General features: G+C 38.7%; 1 protein-coding gene across 1 annotated transcript; it reads left to right on the forward strand.

The window, feature by feature from the left end:
* The first annotated feature begins 10,491 nt into the window (after nucleotides 1-10,491).
* Nucleotides 10,492-16,878, forward strand: COX20 (cytochrome c oxidase assembly factor COX20). The gene is made up of 4 exons (XM_081225528.1): nucleotides 10,492-10,855; nucleotides 15,859-15,973; nucleotides 16,084-16,147; nucleotides 16,610-16,878. Exons 1-4 carry the CDS (start codon nucleotides 10,814-10,816, stop codon nucleotides 16,749-16,751), a joined length of 363 nt encoding a protein of 120 aa, XP_081081654.1. The 5' UTR covers nucleotides 10,492-10,813; the 3' UTR covers nucleotides 16,752-16,878.
* The last annotated feature ends 5,600 nt before the right edge of the window (nucleotides 16,879-22,478 follow it).

A 22,478-nucleotide genomic window follows, 5' to 3' on the forward strand; every position in this document is an offset into this window, starting at 1 on the left:
ACACATTTTAATTCTATGCAAGCCCTAATGTCTTAATTATACTAACTTGCGTATCATCCATCTCCCCAGACCAGCAAATGAACCCCAGGAACGCAAGAAACTTGTTTGTGCTGCTCAATATTGTATACTAATTTGCAAGCCACTGCTAGGCTCAAAGCTGGCACTCAGTACGTGGTGTTATATTGATAGGGAAAAATTTTTTAAGTTTCTAGGTATACTCAATTACCTGAACGAAAGAGTGTTGTATCAGATGAATGTGGAAGAAAGAAGGCAAAGACATGGTTTCTGCCCTCAAGACAATTGGGAAATGACAGATTCAGCGTGAGGAAACTAATAGTTCAAACTAGCAAATAATCTCCAAGTCAGCAGTCAAGAGGTACTCTGGGAGTTGAGACAATAATTTATTGACCATTTAGTTAGCACTATGCACTGCTGAACATTTTACATCATTTGATTCTCACAGTAATTATAGACAGGGAATTATTATTTTCCTCATTTTACAGCTTGAGAGATTAGAGAAGTTCAAAGTCAAAGAGCTGGTAACTCATGATTACCAGAATGCCCACTCTTTACCACCTCTCAGGAAGAGAAGGGATCATTTCAAGTGAAGGTGGTCTGGGAGGCTTCATGGAAGAGGGTTGGTTGAACTTGCCCTTGAGAGCGTGGCAGGATTGGGACGGTGCAACAGGAGGTGGGAATCTGCCCATTTCAGATAACCATTTCTGATTATTGGAGGACAGACAGTGCAGAAATGTCTACATATGAAATAGGAGAGTTAAAAGAAGACTCCACCTCATTTGGTTACACTATGTAAGGGTAAAATCAATCTGAGAGATTTGAATAGAAAAAGTAATCACATTTAAAAACACAAAGCTACATCACACAGGGGGATCAGCTCGGTGTTTTGTGACCACCTAGAGGGGATAGGGAGGGTGGGAGGGAGACGCAAGAGGGAGGGGATAGGGGGATATGTGTATAGATATAGCTGATTCATTTTGTTATACAGCAGAAACTAACACAACAATGTAAAGTAATTATACTCCAATAAAGATGTTAAAAATAAATAAATAAATACTAAAAATAAATAAATAAAAACACAAAGCTATAATTGAACCACTTGGGAGCTATGATCCACAAAAACAACATATTCTTGAAGGTGCCTACTATGGGAATGACTCCAACTCTGAGACCGTGTCCTCGGGGTGTATTAGGTGCTATAGTGCCTTCTTGGAGAAGCTCGACAACACTGCGTCCACTCACTGCTGGAGATGGAAATCAGTTGCCATGTTTGGCAGAAGAATAAATAAAAATCTTTGATTCAGACGGTTTATGGAGTACATTAAGTGTTCTTAGACAAGTTGAACCTCCTATTTTGCCCTAGTTCCAAAAATAAGGGAACAGGGGCTCCCCTGGTGGTGCAGTGGTTGAGAGTCCGCCTGCCGATGCAGGGGACACAGGTTCGTGCCCCGGTCCGGGAAGATCCCAAATGCCGCGGAGCTGCTGGGCCCGTGAGCCATGGCCGCTGAGCCTGCGCGTCCGGAGCCTGTGCTCCGCAACAGGAGAGGCCACAACAGTGAGAGCCCCACGTACCGCAAAAATAAAAATAATAATGGAACAAACAAGTTAGCAAATCAACAAAATAGAACAGAATGAAGTAAAACAGCATTATAAGGCCCAGGTCAACGTCTGAGCCCACTGAGACAAATACTCCATTCTGCCTCTTCAGTGAGTTTATGTAGGTAACTTGGTGAGAACAAATGTCTTCTATCCACCTGTAATACTGCTCATCTTTTTACCTCAGGGCCTTTTACTGAATAAGAATAGTCCCATCCATAGGCGCATACAATCTAGACTCAAGTGTTTTAATTAACAAATACCCACAGTGCACACGCATCTGTTAAAAGGATAGGAATGAGAGAAAAATTTATGGGATTACTCTTTAGCACCTTAATATTTCTAAAATTTTGTTTGTCTTGTTTATTTCCTAAGGAAGTCAGCTTATTTGCTCCCCTTTGAACCACTTTACCTTTGAAAATTTAATTATATCCAGAAAGAAGGACACTGTATGCTGGTTTATCTTATGATCAATTTGAGGAAGGTGTCTGTTTTCATATGCACACATAAACCCAATGTAAATGTATCTTGGCTTAGGTGGGAAAAAATCATTTGTTGAAAAAGGAATTATGTTGAAGCTTTTAAATACTGATGTGTTAGTAAGTTAATAAGTATTTTCTCGTCAGTGTTTAATAAATTTATAGGAAATATGAGTAATATCTGTGCACTTTGAGATAACCTCAAATTCATATGGATAGATATCAGAAAAGATTGTTAAACAATAAACTGGAGGGATTTCCCTAGTAGCACAGTGGTTAAGAATCCACCTGCCAACGCAGGGGACATGAGTTCGAGCCCTGGTCCCGGAAGATCCACATGTGTGGAGAAACTAAGCCCGCAAGCCACAACTACTAAGCCCAAGTGCCACAACTACTGAAGCCTGCACACCTATAGCCCGTGCTCTGCAGCAAGAGAAGCCACCACAGTGAGAAGTCCACGCACCACAACAAAGAGTAGCCCCCGCTAGCCACAACTAGGGAAAGCCTGCGTGCACCAACGAAGACCCAACACAGCCAAAAATAAATATATTAAATAAATAAATAAATAAAATAAACTGGGGAGTTATAAAATTATGACTGAGTTTTTTTTTTTTTTAAAGGAGAAGGGAAGAGAGGGGAGACGGTGATGATGATGGAGAGAGCAGAAGTTCTCATACAACCCAGGGCCCCCAGGAATAGGCAGAATTCCTAGCACACAGTAACAAGAATGAACTGAGAACTCTGCTTACTCATTTACAGAGAGACATTTTAACCTACTTTTACAAATATGAGACTTAGACTATCCAAGATTTAGTTTTAACATGGATTGAAGAAAATAACTGTTGGAGGTATAATGATTCAGGTCTGTGTTTAGCAATATAGATGAACATGTGTATACAAAGCATAACTAACTTGAATAAAATTCTATCAATGTTTTTCTTATACTTAAAAAAAAAAGATTCATCTCAAGTGGCTTTAAGAAGCAATTTAATCCCCACTGAAAGGAGTATGAGTTCTTTGAAGAAATGGTTGATTACAGGTCTGGGGCAGGGAATGTACAAGGAATTGCACTGAACATCAAAAAGAATGACCTTAATTGATTATAACACACTAAATAAATAAATTCTGTAAATCCAGAGACATGAGGAGCTCTTCTTTATAGACCAACGTCAGCTAATAAATGGAGATGAATTCACAAAAATAAGAAAATCCAGGGACTTCTCGGGTGGCGCAGTGGTTAAGAATCCGCCTGCCAATGCAGGGGACATGGGTTTGGGCCCTGGTCCGGGAAGATCCCACACGCCGTGGAGCAACTAAGCCTGTGCGCCACAACTACTGAGCCTGTGCTCTAGAGCCCGTGAGCCACAACTACTGAGCCCGTGTGCCACAACTACTGAAGCCCACGCTCTGCAACACGAGAAGCCACCGCAGTGAGAAGTCCGCGCACCGCAACGAAGAGTAGCCCCCACTCACCGCAACTAGAGAAGGCTCGCATGTGGCAACGAAGACCCAACGCAGCCATAAATAAATAAATAAATCTATTTTTAAATAAAGAATTAAAAAAATCAAAGGTATGAAAATGTTCATTAAAAAAAAAGAAAATCCACCTTTTGGCAACCTCTGATATAATCATGGATTCAAGGCAAGGATCATCAAAAAATGCTAAAACCATTAGGTGAATAGATCTTTGGTAACAGAATATTTGCTTGGATTTTTAATTACAAAAAGGGAAGTGTATTTTTACAATGGCGAGTTCTGGCAGTCTCCATCTTACTTGAGGGACCAAAGTTAGCATCACTTATAGTGGGACAATATGTGCCTCCTGATACGATGCAATTTGAAATACACAACAACAGGGAGCTCCCTGGTGTCCTAGTGGTTAGGATTCCGGGCTTTCACTGCCGTGGCCAAAGTTCATTCCCTGGTCAGGGAACTGAGATCCTGCAAGTCATGAGGCTAAAAGAAAAAAAAAAGAAATACACAACAACATCTAGAAGTATTCTTGCAAAGAATGTTTAACCTGAATTTAATCAAGCTTCTAGACTAGCACGTCATTAAAAATATAATGTGAGCTATATATGTAATATTAAAAATTTTAGTAGCCACACTTAAAAAGTAAAAACACCACCAAAACCCACAGGTGAAATTAATAATATACTTTAACCCAACACATCCAAAATATTAGTATTTCAACATATAATCAATATTAAAAAAATTAACATTTTACATTCTTTTCTGGTACAGAGTCTTCAAACTTCAGTGTGTAATTTTACACTTAAAGCACATTTCAATTCAGATACTAAATTTTCATTGGAAATACTTGATCTGTATTTAGATTTCATAAAATTTACAGTTGAAGCAGTAGATCTGCATACCCAAGTTGTTCCAAACCTACTTAAAATTTTTCCACTAATGAAATTGAATGAGCTTTTAAATTTATTTATTTATTTATTTATTTATTATTATTATTATTATTTTTTTTTTTTTTACGGTACACGGGCCTCTCACCACTGTGGCCTCTCCCATTGCGGAGCACAGGCTCCGGACGCACAGGCTCAGCGGCCATGGCTCACAGGCCCAGCCACCCCGCGGCATGTGGGATCTTCCCAGACTGGGGCATGAACCCGTGTCCCCTGCATCGGCAGGCGGACTCTCAACCACTGCGCCACCAGGGAAGTCCCTAAATTTATTTTTTAAATTAATTAATTTAGTTTTTGGCCACGTGGCATATGGGATCCCAGTTCCCCGACCAGGGATCAAACCCATGCCCCCTGCATTGGAAGTGCAGAGTCTCAACCACTGGACTGCCAGGGAAGTCCCTGAGCTTTTAAATTTAAATTAAAATTAGTTCAAATTAAATTTTAAAATCCAGTTCCTCAGTTGCATTAGCCACATTTCGGGTGCTCAATAATCACATGGCTAATGGCTAGTGGCTACCACATTGAACAGTGCAGCCCTAGACTAAACTTCTATTTTATAGAAAACAAAGGGGATAGACAAGTTAAATGACATCGAGACAATCCAGAATGTGGGACAGTCTACAAAATAACTGTCTCAGAATTTCTAAAAAGTCAATGGCATAAAAGAGATAAGATAGGGAGACAGTCCTAGACTAAGAGAGATTAAAGTGACATAATACCAAATGCAGTGTTCGATCCTTCTTTGAAAACAAAAATAAAAACAACGTACAACTGGGGAAGTTTCTTGAAAAATTGGGGAACTTTGAATATGTAGTACATTCTAGATGAATTATGAAATTATTGCTAATTTTCTTAGGTGTGATAATGGCATTATGCTTATATAGGAGATTGCTTTATTTCTAGGAGGAATAATAATTCTAGTGGGAGAATAATTCTAAAAATGCAACTTTAACCAAATACCAAAACTGTCAAGAAAAAAAAATGTTTAGGCATGACGATCTCAAAATATTTACCTTCTATGCAAACTTTTTCCAGGAAGCCAATGGAGGATGTACTCCTCCGAAATGAGGGAGTAAGCCAGGAAAGAGGAGGATGAGGACTTGAGGAAGCAGGTGATTTGGCATAGGCATGAGGTGATGAGAAACCCCAGGATGATGTCTGGGAATCAGTCTTAGAAAGCAACCATAACAGACTGGACCAAGAGGAAACAAGCTCCAGGAGAGATGTCTTTAAAAAAAAAAATGACAGGCAGATCATACAATGTTTTTTACTATATTGTGGAGAGTTTTATAACTCTGTAGGAGAATTTTGAGAGAAAAATCAATGACAGGTGCATTCAGTGGTATATTGGTAAACCACCTGTTTGAAAAGGGGGAAAAAAAAAAGAGAAAGCAGCACTGATTTGTAGCATTTGTTGACTTCTATGGCATAAATACTTCCACCATAGCCAAATTTAAGTTACCAGGATGAAGTCACTGAACAGAGAGCTGGCAAGAGATGTCTACAATTGGCTCTTTAGAGCTAGTAAGGGGGGGAAAAAAAGAGCATGTAATACTCATTTGTCCCAAGAGCCAAATGCCCCATGAGCCAAATGAGTATTATATGCGAAAATTTAGATAATCTCTTATGGAAAAGGAAAAGAAAAGAAAAGGAAGGAAGGAAGAGTCAATAAGAGCTAGCTTTAACAAAATTTAGCAAACAAAGCAATTATTAACTCCAGGAAAAATTTAAAATTTTACAAGAAAAGAAATCATAGTATCCCACACGGCTCAGCTATGACCATTTACATTGCCATAATAACGTACATGCTGAATGCTTATTTAGCTTTTTAAAATGTGACACAACCATACTGAGAGGATGAGGGGAAGGGAAAGGAGTAGAAAAGAGATAAATTTTCATTATCAATAGATAATGCCTAAAATTGAAAAATTAAGAAATAGGAGAATGAGCATTTTACTTAGAAATATGAAAGTAAACTACCAGAAGAATGGGCCAAAAGAGATAAAAGTTATTGCCTGTGGGGTGCAGAACTTCAGAACGAAGAGAAGTGTGGTGGAAAACAGCTGGTTTTCTTTACAAGTCGTATAGTACCATTAGACTTAAACACATGCTCATGTGCACACCCACATGGACACACACGAATAGGAAAGAAGAGCAGGAAAATTCAGACTTCTGGTTACAGAGGGCTGATTGAACCCAATTTTTTATCACCCCTTCCTCCAAAACCTATTGAAATGAAAAAAGGAATATAAAAATAAAAATAAATTGATACTTCTGCTGGAAAGACAGGATAATGCACCAGCAGCAGACCAAGACAGTTAGGAACTTCTGAACGATACAGAGAAGTTGCAGTCAGACTGATTATTAAACACAATATTCCTGATTAAAAAACACCACCACACAAGCTTAAGAGAGAACCTCGAAAAGCGGGTTTGCCAGCACAGCCCCACCAAATCCCTAGAACGATACAACCATTTCACCCCTCACCATCCTGCTGCCTACAGATACCTTATTAGCTTTCTAGCGTGGGATTACTGACACCAGACACTCTCTTCCAGATGAGAGGATGAAAGCAGGCACTCTGGGCCGTGTGCCAGGGGATTTACAGCCACTGTGAGAGAAGGAACTCTTAAAGAAGAGTTTTTCTGGCCCCACCTCAACCCACTGTGCTAAACTACCCACTCATTCAGGGCATCTGCATCCAATACCAGACAAACACGGAGTCTTGCAGCAGACAGCATGGTTGAAAAGCAAAGCACGATAGTAGAAATAAGACTGAACAGGCCATCACTGTCATCCTGGAAAGCCACTCCTTTAGCTCTTGCTATCAAGACCCCTGGGACTGTCCTGGATGTTGTCCTTTTCAAGACCTGACTCTTAAACTCTTTATCAGTTCATTGAGTTTCTCCACGTCTTCCCAATAAATTTCTTTCTTCTTTAAGCTAACTACAGTCAGTCTGTTGCTTGCAATGAAACAACTCTTACCATGTAAAAAGACAGCTGAATGGCAATTAATAAACTTAATTTATGTGATTATCATATAGTTATATATTTTATATATTTATAATGTATACAATATACTATTATAATGAATAAGCTTAACAATGCTAATATAGAGAATGCATTATTTTCAAAAGCATATGGAACATGTACAAAATGATCTCTTAGGTAGTACACACACACACACACAAAAAAAAATTCCCCAAGAGTAGAAATACATGGGCCACAGTATAAAACAAATCACCTAAAAATTAATACCAAAAGCATATCCAAATTTATTTACTTGAAAAGAAAGAAAAGCTGAAATTATAGAAAATTTAGAAAAGAATGGTGATAGGAATATTACCTGTCAAAAATGTGTGACAACATGATAAAATGATTCTGAGGAAATTTTATAGCCTTAAATACATTTGCTACAAATCAAGAAAGATGGAGAATATGAGAACTTAAGTAGTCGATTCAAAAAGATAGAAAAAAGACAACAAAATAGATACCACGTTAATAGAAAAAAATGTAAAATATAAAATGAAATAGAAAAAAATAGCCTTAGTCAATAATACCAAAAGTTGGTCTTTTAAGAAATAGGAAAAGAGATAATCAAAATTATTAATGAGAAAGCATATGACAATTATTTTCAAATATTTTTTTTTATTATGGGAGTCAAGAAGCCCTTAAGGCCTCAGGAAGACACAAGATCAAAAGCCATAAAAGAAATCACTGACATATTGGACTCCATAAAAAAATATAATAAAACAAAATAGAAAGTTGTTTGAAAAATGAAAGACTCCATAAACAAAGTTAACAAGTAAGTAAATTTTTAGGAAATTTTTAGGAAAAGAATGACTAATAAACATCTGAAAGAATGTTCAGCCATGCTAGTAATCAGGAAAGTTTAAAAGCAATCAAGACACCAGTTTTCACCCATCAGATCAACAAACATTTTTTAATATGATATTATGCAGTGTTAAAAATGTTGTGAGGAAACAAGCATTCTCATACATTGTTATAATGGGGAATATAAATTGGCAGTAGTTTTGGAAGGCAATTTAGCAGTATGTATTAAAATTTTTAATGCACATACCCCTTTGAATCAGGCCATTTCCAGAAATCTATCCTACAGAAATACTTGAACCTGTGCACAAAGATATATTCATAAAAATGCTCATTGGAGCATTTCTTGGGACTAGTGAAAAAAAAATGAAACTTTCTAGGTCAATCAGAAGGAAAATGATTAAAGGATTGCTGAGCAGCCATTAAAATGAATGAGTAAATCTTTAGATAATTACATGAAAATTTTTCCATAACATAGTGTTAAATGGTAAAAAGTAAATTGTTGAATGCAAATTACATACTATAGCCATTTAGATATGTGTGTCATATACAGACACACTTGTATGGGGGCAGGTGTGGTATAAAGAGCCTTTTACTTTTTAGTCTATATTCCAGGGTTGTTTTAATTAAAAAGAAGAGAAAAAAGAAAACAGTTTGGAAAGAGCCGTATTAAACTGTTAGTTGTGTTTACTTTAAATAGGGGAGAAAAAAGGGGTTAAAGTGAAAAAGATTTTTACTTTTCACTCTATAAAATATGAAGATAAAAAAATAATCAAACATGACATTTTTGTGAAATTAAAAATTTTAATATAAAGAAATAATGTATGAAAATACTTTTCAAAGACAAATGAAATGGACCCTAAGTTTACCCTAGCAATTTTTCAAAGTCACAATAAAAAATAAAGTAGGATGGCCCTGGTACTTTCCAGTTCTCCTTCCTTTACAATATTATTAGGAATTACTTCAAGAGAATTCCTCTCATTTATGGAATATTACTGCCTTAAATATTACCTTCCAGGCCAAGAGTTCAAAGCATAGTTAGCGCAAGATTTCCAGCTAACAACCCCAAACTGGCAGGATATCGTGGGCGGGGTGACATTTATTCTACTTCCTAATTAATATTAGAGCAGTATGTTAGAGCACTTTAATCTCCCCCAAAGTCACTTATTTTTTTTAAAAAACTCACACGTAAGTCGTAAATTGTGTGTTTTACTGGGTTTGTAGAAAGGTATTAAATGATCAGGAAAGCATAAGGAATAAGAAAACACCTCACTGACAGCTGATAGCAAACAATCACCGCGAACCTTATCCAGCCCTTACTGTGTGCACAACAGCATGACTCTGCACAATGACACACTCTAAAGCTTGAACATTTTCTCAGGAATATACTTTGAAATATAAAGGTACATAAACAAAGAAGGCATAATTATGGCTTTGATAGGGACATTTTCCTTACGGTGCATAGAAAAAAAAATACGGGAAAAGGAATTGTATTGACTTAGAGGGTTGAGAAAGCGGTCAAGCCCTATCTCACACCAGACGACTGCTGTCTCAAATACGCAGATTTCACGCTAAGTCGCAGTCGTAGGGCGGAGTATACGTGGAACACTACCTAACATTCAACAACGAGTGTCGCAGGCCTTTTTCTACTTCACCCCGCCTGCCTTCCCCGCCTGCACGGCGGGCACAAACGTCCTGAGGCGTCTTCACTGACAAGGTCCTCCCTCCATTTTGTCCCCAGTCTCCTTCAGGCAAGCCGAGTGGCGCTATTTTAAAGCCCCTCCCTGATGAAGCCAAAGCAGGGAGTAAGCGGTGTGAGCGCTGGACCACACTTTCGCTCGGGGCGAAACGGTGGCTGGCGCTGGATGGAGCTGCCGGGGTCGCCCAGGACTCGTCCCGGGGCGGGAAGACAAAGGACACGAAGGGGACGCGGGCCGCAAGCCAGTACGGGCCGACTTCCGGGCCGTGGGCTTGGCGGGGTGGGGGCTCCCGTTCCCAGGACAAAGCGGCGGCGGCGCGCACGCCCGCTCCGCGCGGTCCCGGCCGCCCCGCCGCGCGCGCCCAGCGCCCACGCACGGGAGCGAGCGCACGCGCGCGGACGACAGTTAGAAATGGCGGTTGGGGCGAGAGGAGGGGCGGGGGCGGGAAACGGCGCAGCCTCTAAGTGTCAAGAGTCCGGGTGCGCGGTTGCTTCACGAGTCCTTCTCCTCCTCCCCTGGTCCAGGCCCTCGGGCTGGGGAGAGCCCCGGTAGAGAAGACGTGATCCGTTCAACTGAACAAAGGAAATGGCGGCCACACCAAAGGCAATCGGCTCGGCCGGTGATGCCGCCGCGGAGACTGGGAAACGTTCCCTAAAATGGCGGACAGCGCGAACGCAGGCGCGGGCCGGGCTGGCCAAGGCGGGGCGGGGCGTCCGCTCACGGCGCCCAGCGGCGGCGACGGGGCGGGGTGGAGGCGCCGACTGTCCCCATGGCGGCTGCGCCGGAGGCCGGGGAGCCCGGGAAGGGGAAGGTAATCCGGGCTGCGGCGGGGTGCGGCGGGGCGCGCGGAGCACGGGCGGGCGGCGCCTAAGGACGAGGGATCTAGAGCTGGGAGACCCGGGCCGGAAGCACGTGTCATTAGCTTCTCTGCAATCGAACAGCTCCCCTCCTCCCATCCCCCGACATTTTTATCCTAATTGCCATGATTTAAGTGACCCAAACTAGGAGGATGAGGGGACCGGTACCGATAGATTACTGCAGGTCACAAGACTGATCCCTTTGGAAAGAAAGTTTTGTTGACAGGGGCCTCATATTGTAATTTACTAGCAAAGAGAGGGATTTAAAAGCTGAGGACAGGTGCCTTGTCTTTAAGGCTGTATACTTCACAACACTTAACAGAGGAATCGGTAAATGCTGAGGAATGAGAACTTGGTTATATTCGAGTGAATTTATATCCAGAGCAGGAGGGTGATGAAAAGATTGAGATTTTTTTCCCGTTAACCTTGTTTTCACTCGACCACGTGGAGGATGCAGTATCGTATGTATCCAATAGCTTCGCTGGCTGGCATTCATGTCTTCCTGCTCTGCCTTTCTCGCTTCACCTTCCACAGTCGTCCTTGTGGGCTACCCTGTAAAATGCATAATTCCACCTCTCTGCTTAAAACCAGTCGTAGCTGCCCATTGCTTTCAGGATAAATACGAATTTCTCGGCCTGTGATACAAAGCTCATCACCTAACTAACCCGTGTGACTCTTCTCATGCTTTCCTCTCCGGTGTATTAAAGCTAAACAGGGTTATCTCCGGTCTCCCCTCAAGGGCTTCCCGACTCCTCAAGAGACTGAGGTGCTTCTGCTTCTATCTCCCGGACACCTTGTACACTGCTGGATCATTACAGCATTATACTGGAAGTTAATTTGTGTCTTAAGAGCAGGGAACCCAATTTTTATATCCTCAATGCAGAGTAAATAACGTGTTTCAAAAAGGTAATGGAAGAAGAAAATTTTAAATAGTTAAGCCATAGAGAGATATCAATTAGATTCACAAATATTTATTTAAGACCCACACTGTGTGCCACACTGCACCTATAGTTTTAGGATATTCTCTGCTCAGCTTGAAAATTTTGATCACTTATTCAGTGTTCTTGCTTCTCTGGGGAATTTTCCATCTAAATTTGGCCTAGATCATCACATGGTTATGAATAAATGTTGGGTAAATTGTTTCCATATTTTTTTTTCAAAAAATTTTTGTCAGTTTATACACTGTTGGTGCCTTTTCTGTTTTTAATGTCTCACATAGTATTTGGAATATGCTTACTTTAACAGAATGTACCCTTGTTTGAAACTTGCGTATTTCAAGGGGCACCATGACTACAAACACAAAATTCTACATTGTTTTGTGAGAACACTGGGATCTTGAATGGGGCTTTCATCCTTTTTGTATCTGGTTGTCCACCTTTGATAGGAGATAATTGCTGTCATTTTAGGGTCTTGAGGGTCGTTTAACCCATTGAGAATCAAGAAAAGAAATACATGAAAATTTTTTTTGATTAATACTGTATTTGAAGCCAAAGAAAATGTTTCAAAAACAAATGATTATCTGTGCCACATGTGCTGAGATGTAAAGTATGATGGATTTTGCAAAACGATTGTCTTTTAGAAAACCTCAGTGGTGCTGTTTCCGTCGAGTACAGTTGGTAAATGTCTGGTTGAAGCAAGTTAAAGGGAACATAGGTTTGTAAGTGAAGAAGCACAGACAGGTAACTTTAGTTTTGCAGTGACAGGGAACAGAAAAATGGGACGGTGGCTTGCAGGGAAAGGGTGTCAGGAGAGGGGGATTTATTTTGTATGTTTCTAGATTGGAGATTATTAAAAGGAGGAAAAACAAGTAATGCAAATGAAAGATGGGATAACCACAGAAGCAGTCTTTTGAGAGTGGAGAAGGTAATCAACTGCAAAGTGAGGACTAGTTTTAAATAGGAGTAGGGCCAGTTGCTCCTTTGAAACAAAAGGAAAGGCAGAATATGAGCAATGATGCAGATACATTTAACAGTGGGAAATGAAGTAGCTCTAATTTGATCTGATCTGTTTCCTATAATTTATTAAATTGGCATTCTGGCTTAGAAATTTTTTTGAGCTTCCCTTAATTCCATCAAGGTGTGTTGGTAAGGCTGCCTTTCTAAGTCTAAGCTTAAAAATATTAGCTTACCAAAAAGTCTATAATTTTAGTTTACATTTAAAGGCTTTGTTAATAGCAGGTGAACCTTAAGTTTGCAGACAACTACGGAATAAAAGAGGAATGTTAAATGCCTTGAACGTTACAAACATAACTTCAAAGTGACTTCAGGCTTAGACTCTTTATTTTCATTTCTGAGAAAGTTCAGTGTACTCTCAAAAATATAAGCTCAAGACTTCATTACAGTATTCCATACTTGCTTTTAAGTCATCAGCAGTCTAAACTCCAACTTTACCAGGAGGATGAAAATTCCCTACTAGTAAAGGGGGAAAAGTCTTTGTACATCCTTACCCAGTTTTGATACAAACTGCAGATCTACAGTTATGTACTCAGTTCTATTACTCTCTATATGTGAACCTTGGTGTTTACTAAAAAACCAAAGGGTTAAATGCTGCAGTGGGAATGACAGGCTTTCAGGGTTAGACTGACTTCCACATCCACTCTGCGAGCACTTATTAGCCTTCTACTTAAACCCTGAGCCTGTTTCAGAGAAAATGTCACAAAGAGTTTGTGAGAATTAAAAACAAGGGATATAAAGGGCCGGGCACTAATAGGTCCTTGGCACCTCTAAATTATGGTATTAGACAAGCATTGGCTTCTCAACCTTGGCGCTGACATTGACCAAGGCAGTTTTGTAGGTGATACATGCATTGTAGGACGTTTAGCAGTAGCATCCTTGGCCTCTAACCCACACTGTTGGTTTTAGAAGGTACCACTTAAAAAGGATATGTTTATCTTTCAAAATAAACTGGATTATTCCATTATCTGCAATTTCAAAATTTTACTTTCCTAAAATCTCTAAAGCAGTGTTTCTCCCAGTCTGGGGGGTGGGCGGTTTCCTAAACATAAATGCCCGGGGCCTATTGAGTCAGAATCTGAGGGTGGGATTTGAAAATCTCTAAAAAGCTCAAAGTTACCTACCTAGCTGATTTAAACAAACAGCACTATTTCAGATGTTCAGCAAGTTTATTCTACACACTTGGCAAAGAACTGGGGCTGATAATTTTATCCAAATGTCCCCCCCCAGCAAAGTTTGCAGATTCTGGTGTATCCTGGGGTCACACTAGGGCTCCATTATGGAACGGAATCCAAATGAAAAAGCCCAGAAGCCTTGAAAGAAGTGCTGTCTTTGGCAGAGATGTGCAGTGTTTGGCATGCTGCAGCCAACACTTGATAGTTCCTTTCTTTCTCTCTGCTTAAATACGAAAGCCATCTTAACATTCTATCCCGTGGTAGAAGCTGGTCTCACTGGCTTCTAAGATCTGACATTAAACACCACCACCCCATCTCAGTCTATTTAGCATCCTTCCCCCAGGGCAATGGCCTAGCTGCAGAACAGATCACACTCTCCTTCCCCTCCGGGGCCATAAATTCCACCTGGCTCTTGACCCGAGGGTGAGAAACCATCATCTTTTGCTAAATTAAATGAAAAGCCTAGAAGCAGAATTAAATCCCAACCTCTTTGTACATGAAGATTTGTACTAAAGAGCCTTTTAACATTCAAGTCTGCAACTTCAATGAGCACCTGCTGTGCTCATGAAGTAAACATGTTGGGGGCGGGGAGGGAGCGGGCAGAGGCAAAAAAAAAAAAGGAACATAATGATCCAAGAGTATGTAACTTTTGCTTTATTAGGAACCGGAGTCACATTGTCTTTCCTGCAGAAGCCTGAGCCAAAGCAAACACAATACCTTCATGTTTCAACCTTTAATCTGACTTGCCCTTTACTGTCCTTTTCCCATTTCTTCCACTCTTTTTCCCTTACAGTATATTACCATCTAGGTATATCTCATCCCAAAGAATGGACAAGTGGCTTCCTTTTTAAAAGCTACATTAACTGAAAACAGTACCTTAAGTTTTTTTTTTTTATGAATAGAATGCTGTAGCAAAACAAAAGTGACTTATAAAAAAAAATTCTGTCCTGCCCTCCCAAAACCCCTAAGTACAGAGTGAGAGTGACAAGACATTCAAGTTGGAAAATGTTATGCTTAAAGTGGCAGTATTTTTTAATGAGGGAGAACAAATCCATAAATCCAATGAAGACTATATAATTTTCAAACCATTCATTTTAGCACTTGAAGGAACTTAAATTATCACCTAGCTGAACCCCTTCATTACAGATTGCAGGCCAGATAAAAAAATACGTCCTACAGGTTACAGAAGTTAGTGGCAGAGCTGAGAATAAAATCCAACCCTCTAGATTTCCAGCTTTTTTCATCACACCTAGGTGTGGTTACCATGTACTATCAACAAAGAAATACAATCAACGGCAACTTCATATCACAGGCAAGAAACAGACGAGATTTGTCTTAACACAAAGCATTTATTCTTACAGACACAACTGATGTGTTGTTACTAGTTAACACAGAAAATCTGCAGTCCTTAAAGGAATTTAAAACAGCAGTATACTAATATTATAAGCAACATGGTTAGGACAATTTCACTTTTCCCATCTATGTGTCTCAGGTTATTAAAAGGAAATTATGCTGCTTTTAAATTTCAGTGATAGCCAAATCCCCAAATGATTTCATACAGATGTTTAAAGAGCTCATAAAATAATGTATGCCCTTACCTTATCTCCAAACCAGTTGATTAACAAATTATAGCATAACCATGGTACCATAATCAATTTAGGTTTAATTTACCCTACCTGCTTAGGACTTTCTGGTCAAATTCTCAGGGTCTCCATTTTAGATTCATATTATATACCAAAGCAGGATGATTAAAGATGGTTTTAATCTTTGCCAAACCACCCTAAAATAAAATATTCTCTTGTCCAATCTAAGTTTTTTTATTTTTCGTAGCCCTTTAAGCTCCTAGGAATTTTAGATGTTGAAAACGTCCCCTGTGCACGGGATTCGACATTGTATGGCTCATTAGGATCTGTTGTGGCTGGCCTTGGACACTTTTTGTTAACTAGTGAGTACCTGCTTCTCTCTATGCATAAAAAACATGTTTCTCTGAAGTTTTTTTCCTAGATGAAGTATTATAACATGCAGTGTATTAGTGTTTATGCTTCCTTTTGACAGGTAGAATTAGAAGATCATGTGACGTTGGAATAGGAGGATTTATCTTGGTGACTTTAGGATGCTGGTATGTGTGCTAAGTATTCAAGAAGATCCACGATTGTAATAGGTTTATCTAGTTCCAAAGCACATGCTCTACTCAGAGCAACCTCCCACTGAGATCCCCCACCCTCACTGAAATGTATCTTACAAAATGATATTGCCAGACTGCCTTTAATCTTTTAAATATGTATATATATACACACATTTTGTGTCATTTGTCAAATGAACAGATGAATGCATGACATTAGGCACTGCATTAATGCCATGTCAGGGTTTATACTTCATTTAGGAAGGCCTCAACCTTTTATCTTATCCTAATGCTCATTTCAATCCCTACCTATGGCATAACATCTGAAAATGCTACCTTAAGAATGTGTTCACAATCACTGACAGTCATCTGTAAGCATTTAAAAATTTTGATTACAAATTTCAAATTAGTTTCTACAGGTATGTTATATCAATAATTTATTCATGTTCTCCTTACTAGGTTCCACTGTAGGTATAATTATGCAAAGCTAAGAATCCAGGAAAGACTTGCCAGAGAAGGAATTAAAAACAAGATTTTATATGAAAGTACCCACCTTGATCCTGAAAGAAAACAAACCAACAGCAGCAGCAGCAGCAATTGAGCAGTCTTGAGCACAGAAAACCCAGATACAACTCACTTCGGTGTGAACAAAGCCGAGATCAACTCTAGAAAGCATTTTATATACCACAAGGCTTTCAACCAAGTAAATAAAGTATGTGTAAGTTGTAGTCTTTTTTACATGTGTATGAATATTTACAAACTTATTCTGGCCCTGTAACTACTGTCAGTATAGCACATAGTGGACTCATACTTAAAATAAACCTCATGTTTAACATGCTTAGAAGTGTTTCCTTATAGTAAGCAGTGAGTACACCTGACGTTTCAAGAAATAAAATCTCAGTTCAATGTTAAAACTCGCCTTAAAAACAAAAATCACAACTGTATTACTGTACCCTGTTAAAAATGAGGGGATACTTTCTGATTTCTAAAGCCAGTGATGTTATATCAGACTTAAAACTAATGGGTCGTCACTTTGCAATTGTTATTTTAAAAATGTACCCATTGCTTGACCCTATTCTTCCACTTCAACAGGTGAGTCATCTCTCAGAAAGGAAAGGTGGTTTTAGCTGCTCTAAATATTTTTTGGATGTATGCAGAATTTTTATTTTTAAGTAGAACTTAAATATGTACATGGCACACATAAAAATATTTTCAGAAACTTGTTTGGTGCAAAGGAAAATACTGCAGAATTACACACATATTGTTCCATTAATGTAAAGACATTTATAATTCAACTGGCTGCCATTTAAAAAAAGCACCCAACACCCAACTAAGTCCACAGCATTTATTCATTCATTCATCATTTTTGGTTTAATAAATATCGACATTACTTAAAACCCAGGCTTAGAGACCTTTCTGGTTAAGGAATGGTAAGTATGAAAGACGACACCAGTGGATAGGATTATGGCATTACTACTGGTCCTACTGATTATCACGGGTGAGCTAAACAGATCAAGGAAGAGATGTTTTGAAACTTTATTTTGTTCTGAATTTTCAGGATAGGTAGGGGCCTGCTCCAGTTCACAAGAGCGGTAGCATTTTCCCTCCCATGCTCACCTTATGGCTGTCATTATGAGGGTTAGGGTACACAAGCTACATGGTTTATCAAATGCCCTATCATGAGTGACACTGTCAAGCATATATGTTCTAAGAGATTTTTATTGATCCTAATCATCTGGCAGCCACCAAAGGAAAGACTTGGACATTAACAAGGGAAGGTTATTAGAAAAGAGAAGGAAGTATTTGCAAGATCATCTGCCTGCCGTTACTGACACAAATCAAAGCTGAGTGCAGTCTATACTATTCAAATTGATCTTAAACAATTATTTTAAAAATTCCATGTGACAGTCACTCATGTTTTAAAAGGCATGAGTTGGGGTGGGGTGGAGGAATTGATGAGTACTAATCAAATTTGATATTTAACAAGCTGTGCAGGCCACTTATGTTCTCAGCTTCAGTTTGATAACATGTAACTTATGAAATCAGGCAAATGGATTATGTAAGTCAAGTCCCTTCCAGCTCTAGCACACTATGATTACATCTTACCCTGAGTAAGAGAAAAATCTCTCAGCTGGTAAAAATTTCCAAGGCCTTCAATAGTAACAACGTTAGTTCATTTTCACAGCAGAATGACTGCATAAACTGGAGACCTGGATAAAAACAGAAGTTTAAATATAATTACTTATTTGGATTACTTTTCAAATATTTCATAAACTTAAAAATCATTAGGATTTTTTCTTCTTTACCTATTAAAATGATACAAAATGCATTAATTAATTATTGGACCATTCAACATGCTCTAGGACCTTAAAACATTGCTACCAGACCTCCAAGGCCTCCAAGTTTATCTTGACACTTCCACTTCTGGTCCCTTCAGTCCAGTCTTCTTCCACTCTGCCATCCAACTTCAAGTTCAAACTGTGAAGTTTTGCCAGTCCCATCTCCAGTGTACCTCTGGCCACCATGAACTGAATTCACACCTCTGCTCAAATTTTTTCATTTCACTTATAATGCCCTTCCTCCTACCTCCTCTCTATAACCTTCCACTCTCTTGCTCACTAACTTCTCGAATTAGGATCATCACTTCTTTTAGACTCTCACACTACTTTGTTTCATGTTCCACTAACAGTAGTTGGCACTTCCGTTGGTCACTGTCTTGTGCTACAAGAACCCTGTCAATTATCTTTACATTCCCAATCAAATGTCTGGTATAAAGCGTCAACACGTTAGTTTAATTACTAAATGTTCACCAGTCCCTCTCATCCAAAAGCTTACACTTTCCAAATTTAAGCTGAAAGAGTAACCTACCTTCCAAGCCCACTTGAAGCCTCCAGCTGCACTGCTTCCTTCATTATTCCATTAAATCCGAAATTTCACACTAGGTGATATAGCGGTAGGTACCAGCTAAATAGCTGATTAAAATAGAATTGTGGCAATTAGTAGGTTTAAAACTTTGCAGCGTACCTACTTTAACTACCTCTAAGTGCTTTACGCAGTTCCCCCCCTTCCCTCACCCCTCCCTGTTTTTCCTTGACTACTTGCTTTACATCTCAGTAAAAGAACCTCAGGGAATTTAAAATTAACTAGCTTTTCTCTGGACTTGTGATTTCTATTGACCAAGTTTGCCAACAAGAAATGTGACTATCCCTAATACCATCATTTAATTTGCAAGCATCTCTTCAGTCTACGTACCTCTACTCCATCGCTGGTTTCCCTTTGCTTCGATTTTATTATGCGAGGAGGTCTATATAATAAATTCAGGATTCCTGTTTATGCACTTTTCAGCAAAAAGCTAGGGATCAAATAGGGTTTGAATCCTTCTATTCCTAGGTAAAAATCTGTGGTGGATGGGGATTAAGACACCCCTTTAAAAGTGATGTTAACGTAAACTACTTTGGGAAAGCAGAATACCTTAATGAGCAAAGTAGAAGAATTACTGATTGCTTTAACTGTGGTTTTTAATAGTACTCTAGAATAAAATATCTTTGGGAAGCATCTTAAAATACGGTCCATTGGTCATCAAATCAGGTCAGTAATAATATATAACAATATCCTCTACCACCCAAATACTGGTATCTTACACAGGTTATTTTGTGCATTAAGTTCCATATTTAAATTTTAAGACAAGCTTTAGGGACAAAAAAGCTTTGTTTTTTAAATAAAGTATTACATTTTAAAGTTCGTAATGTGAGCACTACTGATCAGTGTTGCAAACATTTGAGTCTTTTCAACCACTATTTTCTAGAGGTTAAAAGATGACTTTTTCCAAGTATTTTTATCTTGAGAAAGCTACCAGTAACTGTAAGTACTAAATTGAAGGTTTCTGTTGTTCCCTAAATGTTCATATGGACTTAACAGGCAGCTATTTTTTCTACTCTTTTCTAGGAATAACTTCTACTAAGTTCTATAAGTTGTAAAACACCTATTATATGGCCTACCCTTAGGGGATTCAAATTTGCATATACTGGTTTCTTAAAGGGTTAAGTGTTCATAAAAACAATGTCTTACGTGAAATGAAACGTGTTCTGCTATCTAAATTCTAAGTTTGCTTTAAAAACATCTTTCTAGTTTGTTTTTTCTCAAATGAACAGAAATGGCTTTGAGTTTTTACCTTTTACTCTAAGTTGTCTGCTCTTCAAAAGTCTTTAGAGATTGCTTTTATTTGACAGAGTAGAACTGTATTTCACTGAGGAAACCCTGGTAGTTACATTTTCAGTCAGTACAGCACCCAAGTCCTCTCACTTCACCAAAATACATTATTCTAAAGTATGTAGTGGGAAAAACTAATTTCTTCTAAGCTTCTTATTGTGTCTTTAAATAATTTCAGGGCAACAAGAAAGTACATGCTCTGGACTAGTATAATCAAAGTCCTTGTCTTAAATTTCACTTCCTGATTTTTTTGTACTTTCATGTAAATTTACATCACTTCATTATCTAAAAAGATCATTTTCCAAGTTATTATAAGCTAACAAAAAGTATTTGTGCATTTAATACAGATGCAGAAAGATTTTGGGAACCCAAGGACATAGGTATCCTAGATATCTTTGTATTAGAATACTGTAAGGAAGTATTTCAACTCTACAAGTAGGGAGGATATTGAAACAATGTCTTACATATCATTAAATAGAAGGAATTTGAACCATTAGAATAAGGATTTAACCTTAAAGGGACTTGGCTCTATTTGCATGTACTGCCTTTAACCTATGCAAGAGGACCACCAATTGCTAACATACCACCAAATACCTCATTTCAGGTATGCAAAGGAGATACTAGAGAACCTTTCTTTCCTGTTACAGACAAATCTATGCACCTAGTTACTAATTTCTCCCTTTCCCCTGCCTTTTTAAAATAAGAGGAGTTCTAATTAAGGTGATCCTGGAAGCCCAGTATAACACGTGTTAAATGTACAAGCAGCAATTAATTTGGAATACCTATTGGAATCACTGGAACACATTTACTTGGACCCTTTTACTCTTCCACACAGCACATTCACATGGACAGACTAAGGAAAAGGAGATGAAATTTAAATCAGCACATTATTTTTTATTTTTCAAAAAAAAAAAAAAAGTAAGTTGGAACCTTTTGTTGTTCTTGACCATGACTCTCCCATCTCCCTTAACTACAGACAACTGAAAGGATACCTTATTAACAACTACTGTAAAAAGTTATCCTGTCATTCAAGTAAGCTTCAACTGTTCTTCTGAGGTATTAACTTTATCTCACTTTCTCTGTATCTCTTTTTTCTTTCTCATGAAAGCCACGCAAGTTAAGTGTCTACAGTGGCCATCTCAAAGTTCTTGATTGCTTTTGCTTTTTTAAAAGAAAACAATTTTGGCTGATACTAATTTGTGGCAGTGCTTCTCAAGTGCGTGGCAAGTATAAATTATCTTACTAGGCAAAACTAATTTTACTTCCTGTAAGATCACGGAATGGAGTATTAGAGGATTGGCAGAAAAGAACATGCCACGACAGTTCACTGTTTACAGGTTTTAAACACTATGCTAGCTTTCCAGGCCTGTAGTCCCTTCATAACATCCAGTTGTGCAGATACCCAAGCTGGGCATGCTCAGGAATAACTGCTGTGCCATTGGTGTAGCGCTGTGATTGTAACTGAAATATCTGAACAAATTAACTGAACCTTTCCATAAGACATTTCTCCATTTGCCTGGACTGGTATTCCCACATCACTTTCAACTATAATAGTTTCTCATACCCACAGATCCAGTTTTGTTTAAAAGCAAAACCCCTGTTCCTTGTCAAGATGCAAGTATATGTTGATTCCTGGCATGAAAAGGAGAAAAAAATTGTAATACTCCTAGGTGATAATTACAAATGATTACACATTAAACACACGATTAAGTTCTTGTCCCTGTAACTCACCTAACCAAACGGATCACAGATGTCCTGGCCTATCAGTTATCTGCAACATTTACTCCCCTAATATTGGATCTACAAGCAACAAGTGAAAGCACCAACTGTCTACATAATGCCAAAAAGTTGTACTTATTCAGCTTCCCAGGTGGACAGCACATTCCCAACCTAAATGCACAATTTACAGGTGTTAAATTTTTTTGAGTAATTCTGGTTAACATTATGAGTAATATTCCCACCTATTTCCAGTCTACCATTCCTCATGGACTAATTCCTTGGGCAAGCTAATTGAACATATCCTATCACCCTGTATCTTCAGTCAGTCAGCTAAGATGTGAAAGTATACATGCCTACTTAATAAGTATCTTGGTTAGCCATTTCCCTCCTACCTAAAGCT

Source organism: Mesoplodon bidens (assembly GCF_964165515.1).
Source record: "Mesoplodon bidens genome assembly, chromosome: 2".
In the NCBI taxonomy this organism is placed as follows: Eukaryota; Metazoa; Chordata; class Mammalia; order Artiodactyla; family Ziphiidae; genus Mesoplodon; species Mesoplodon bidens.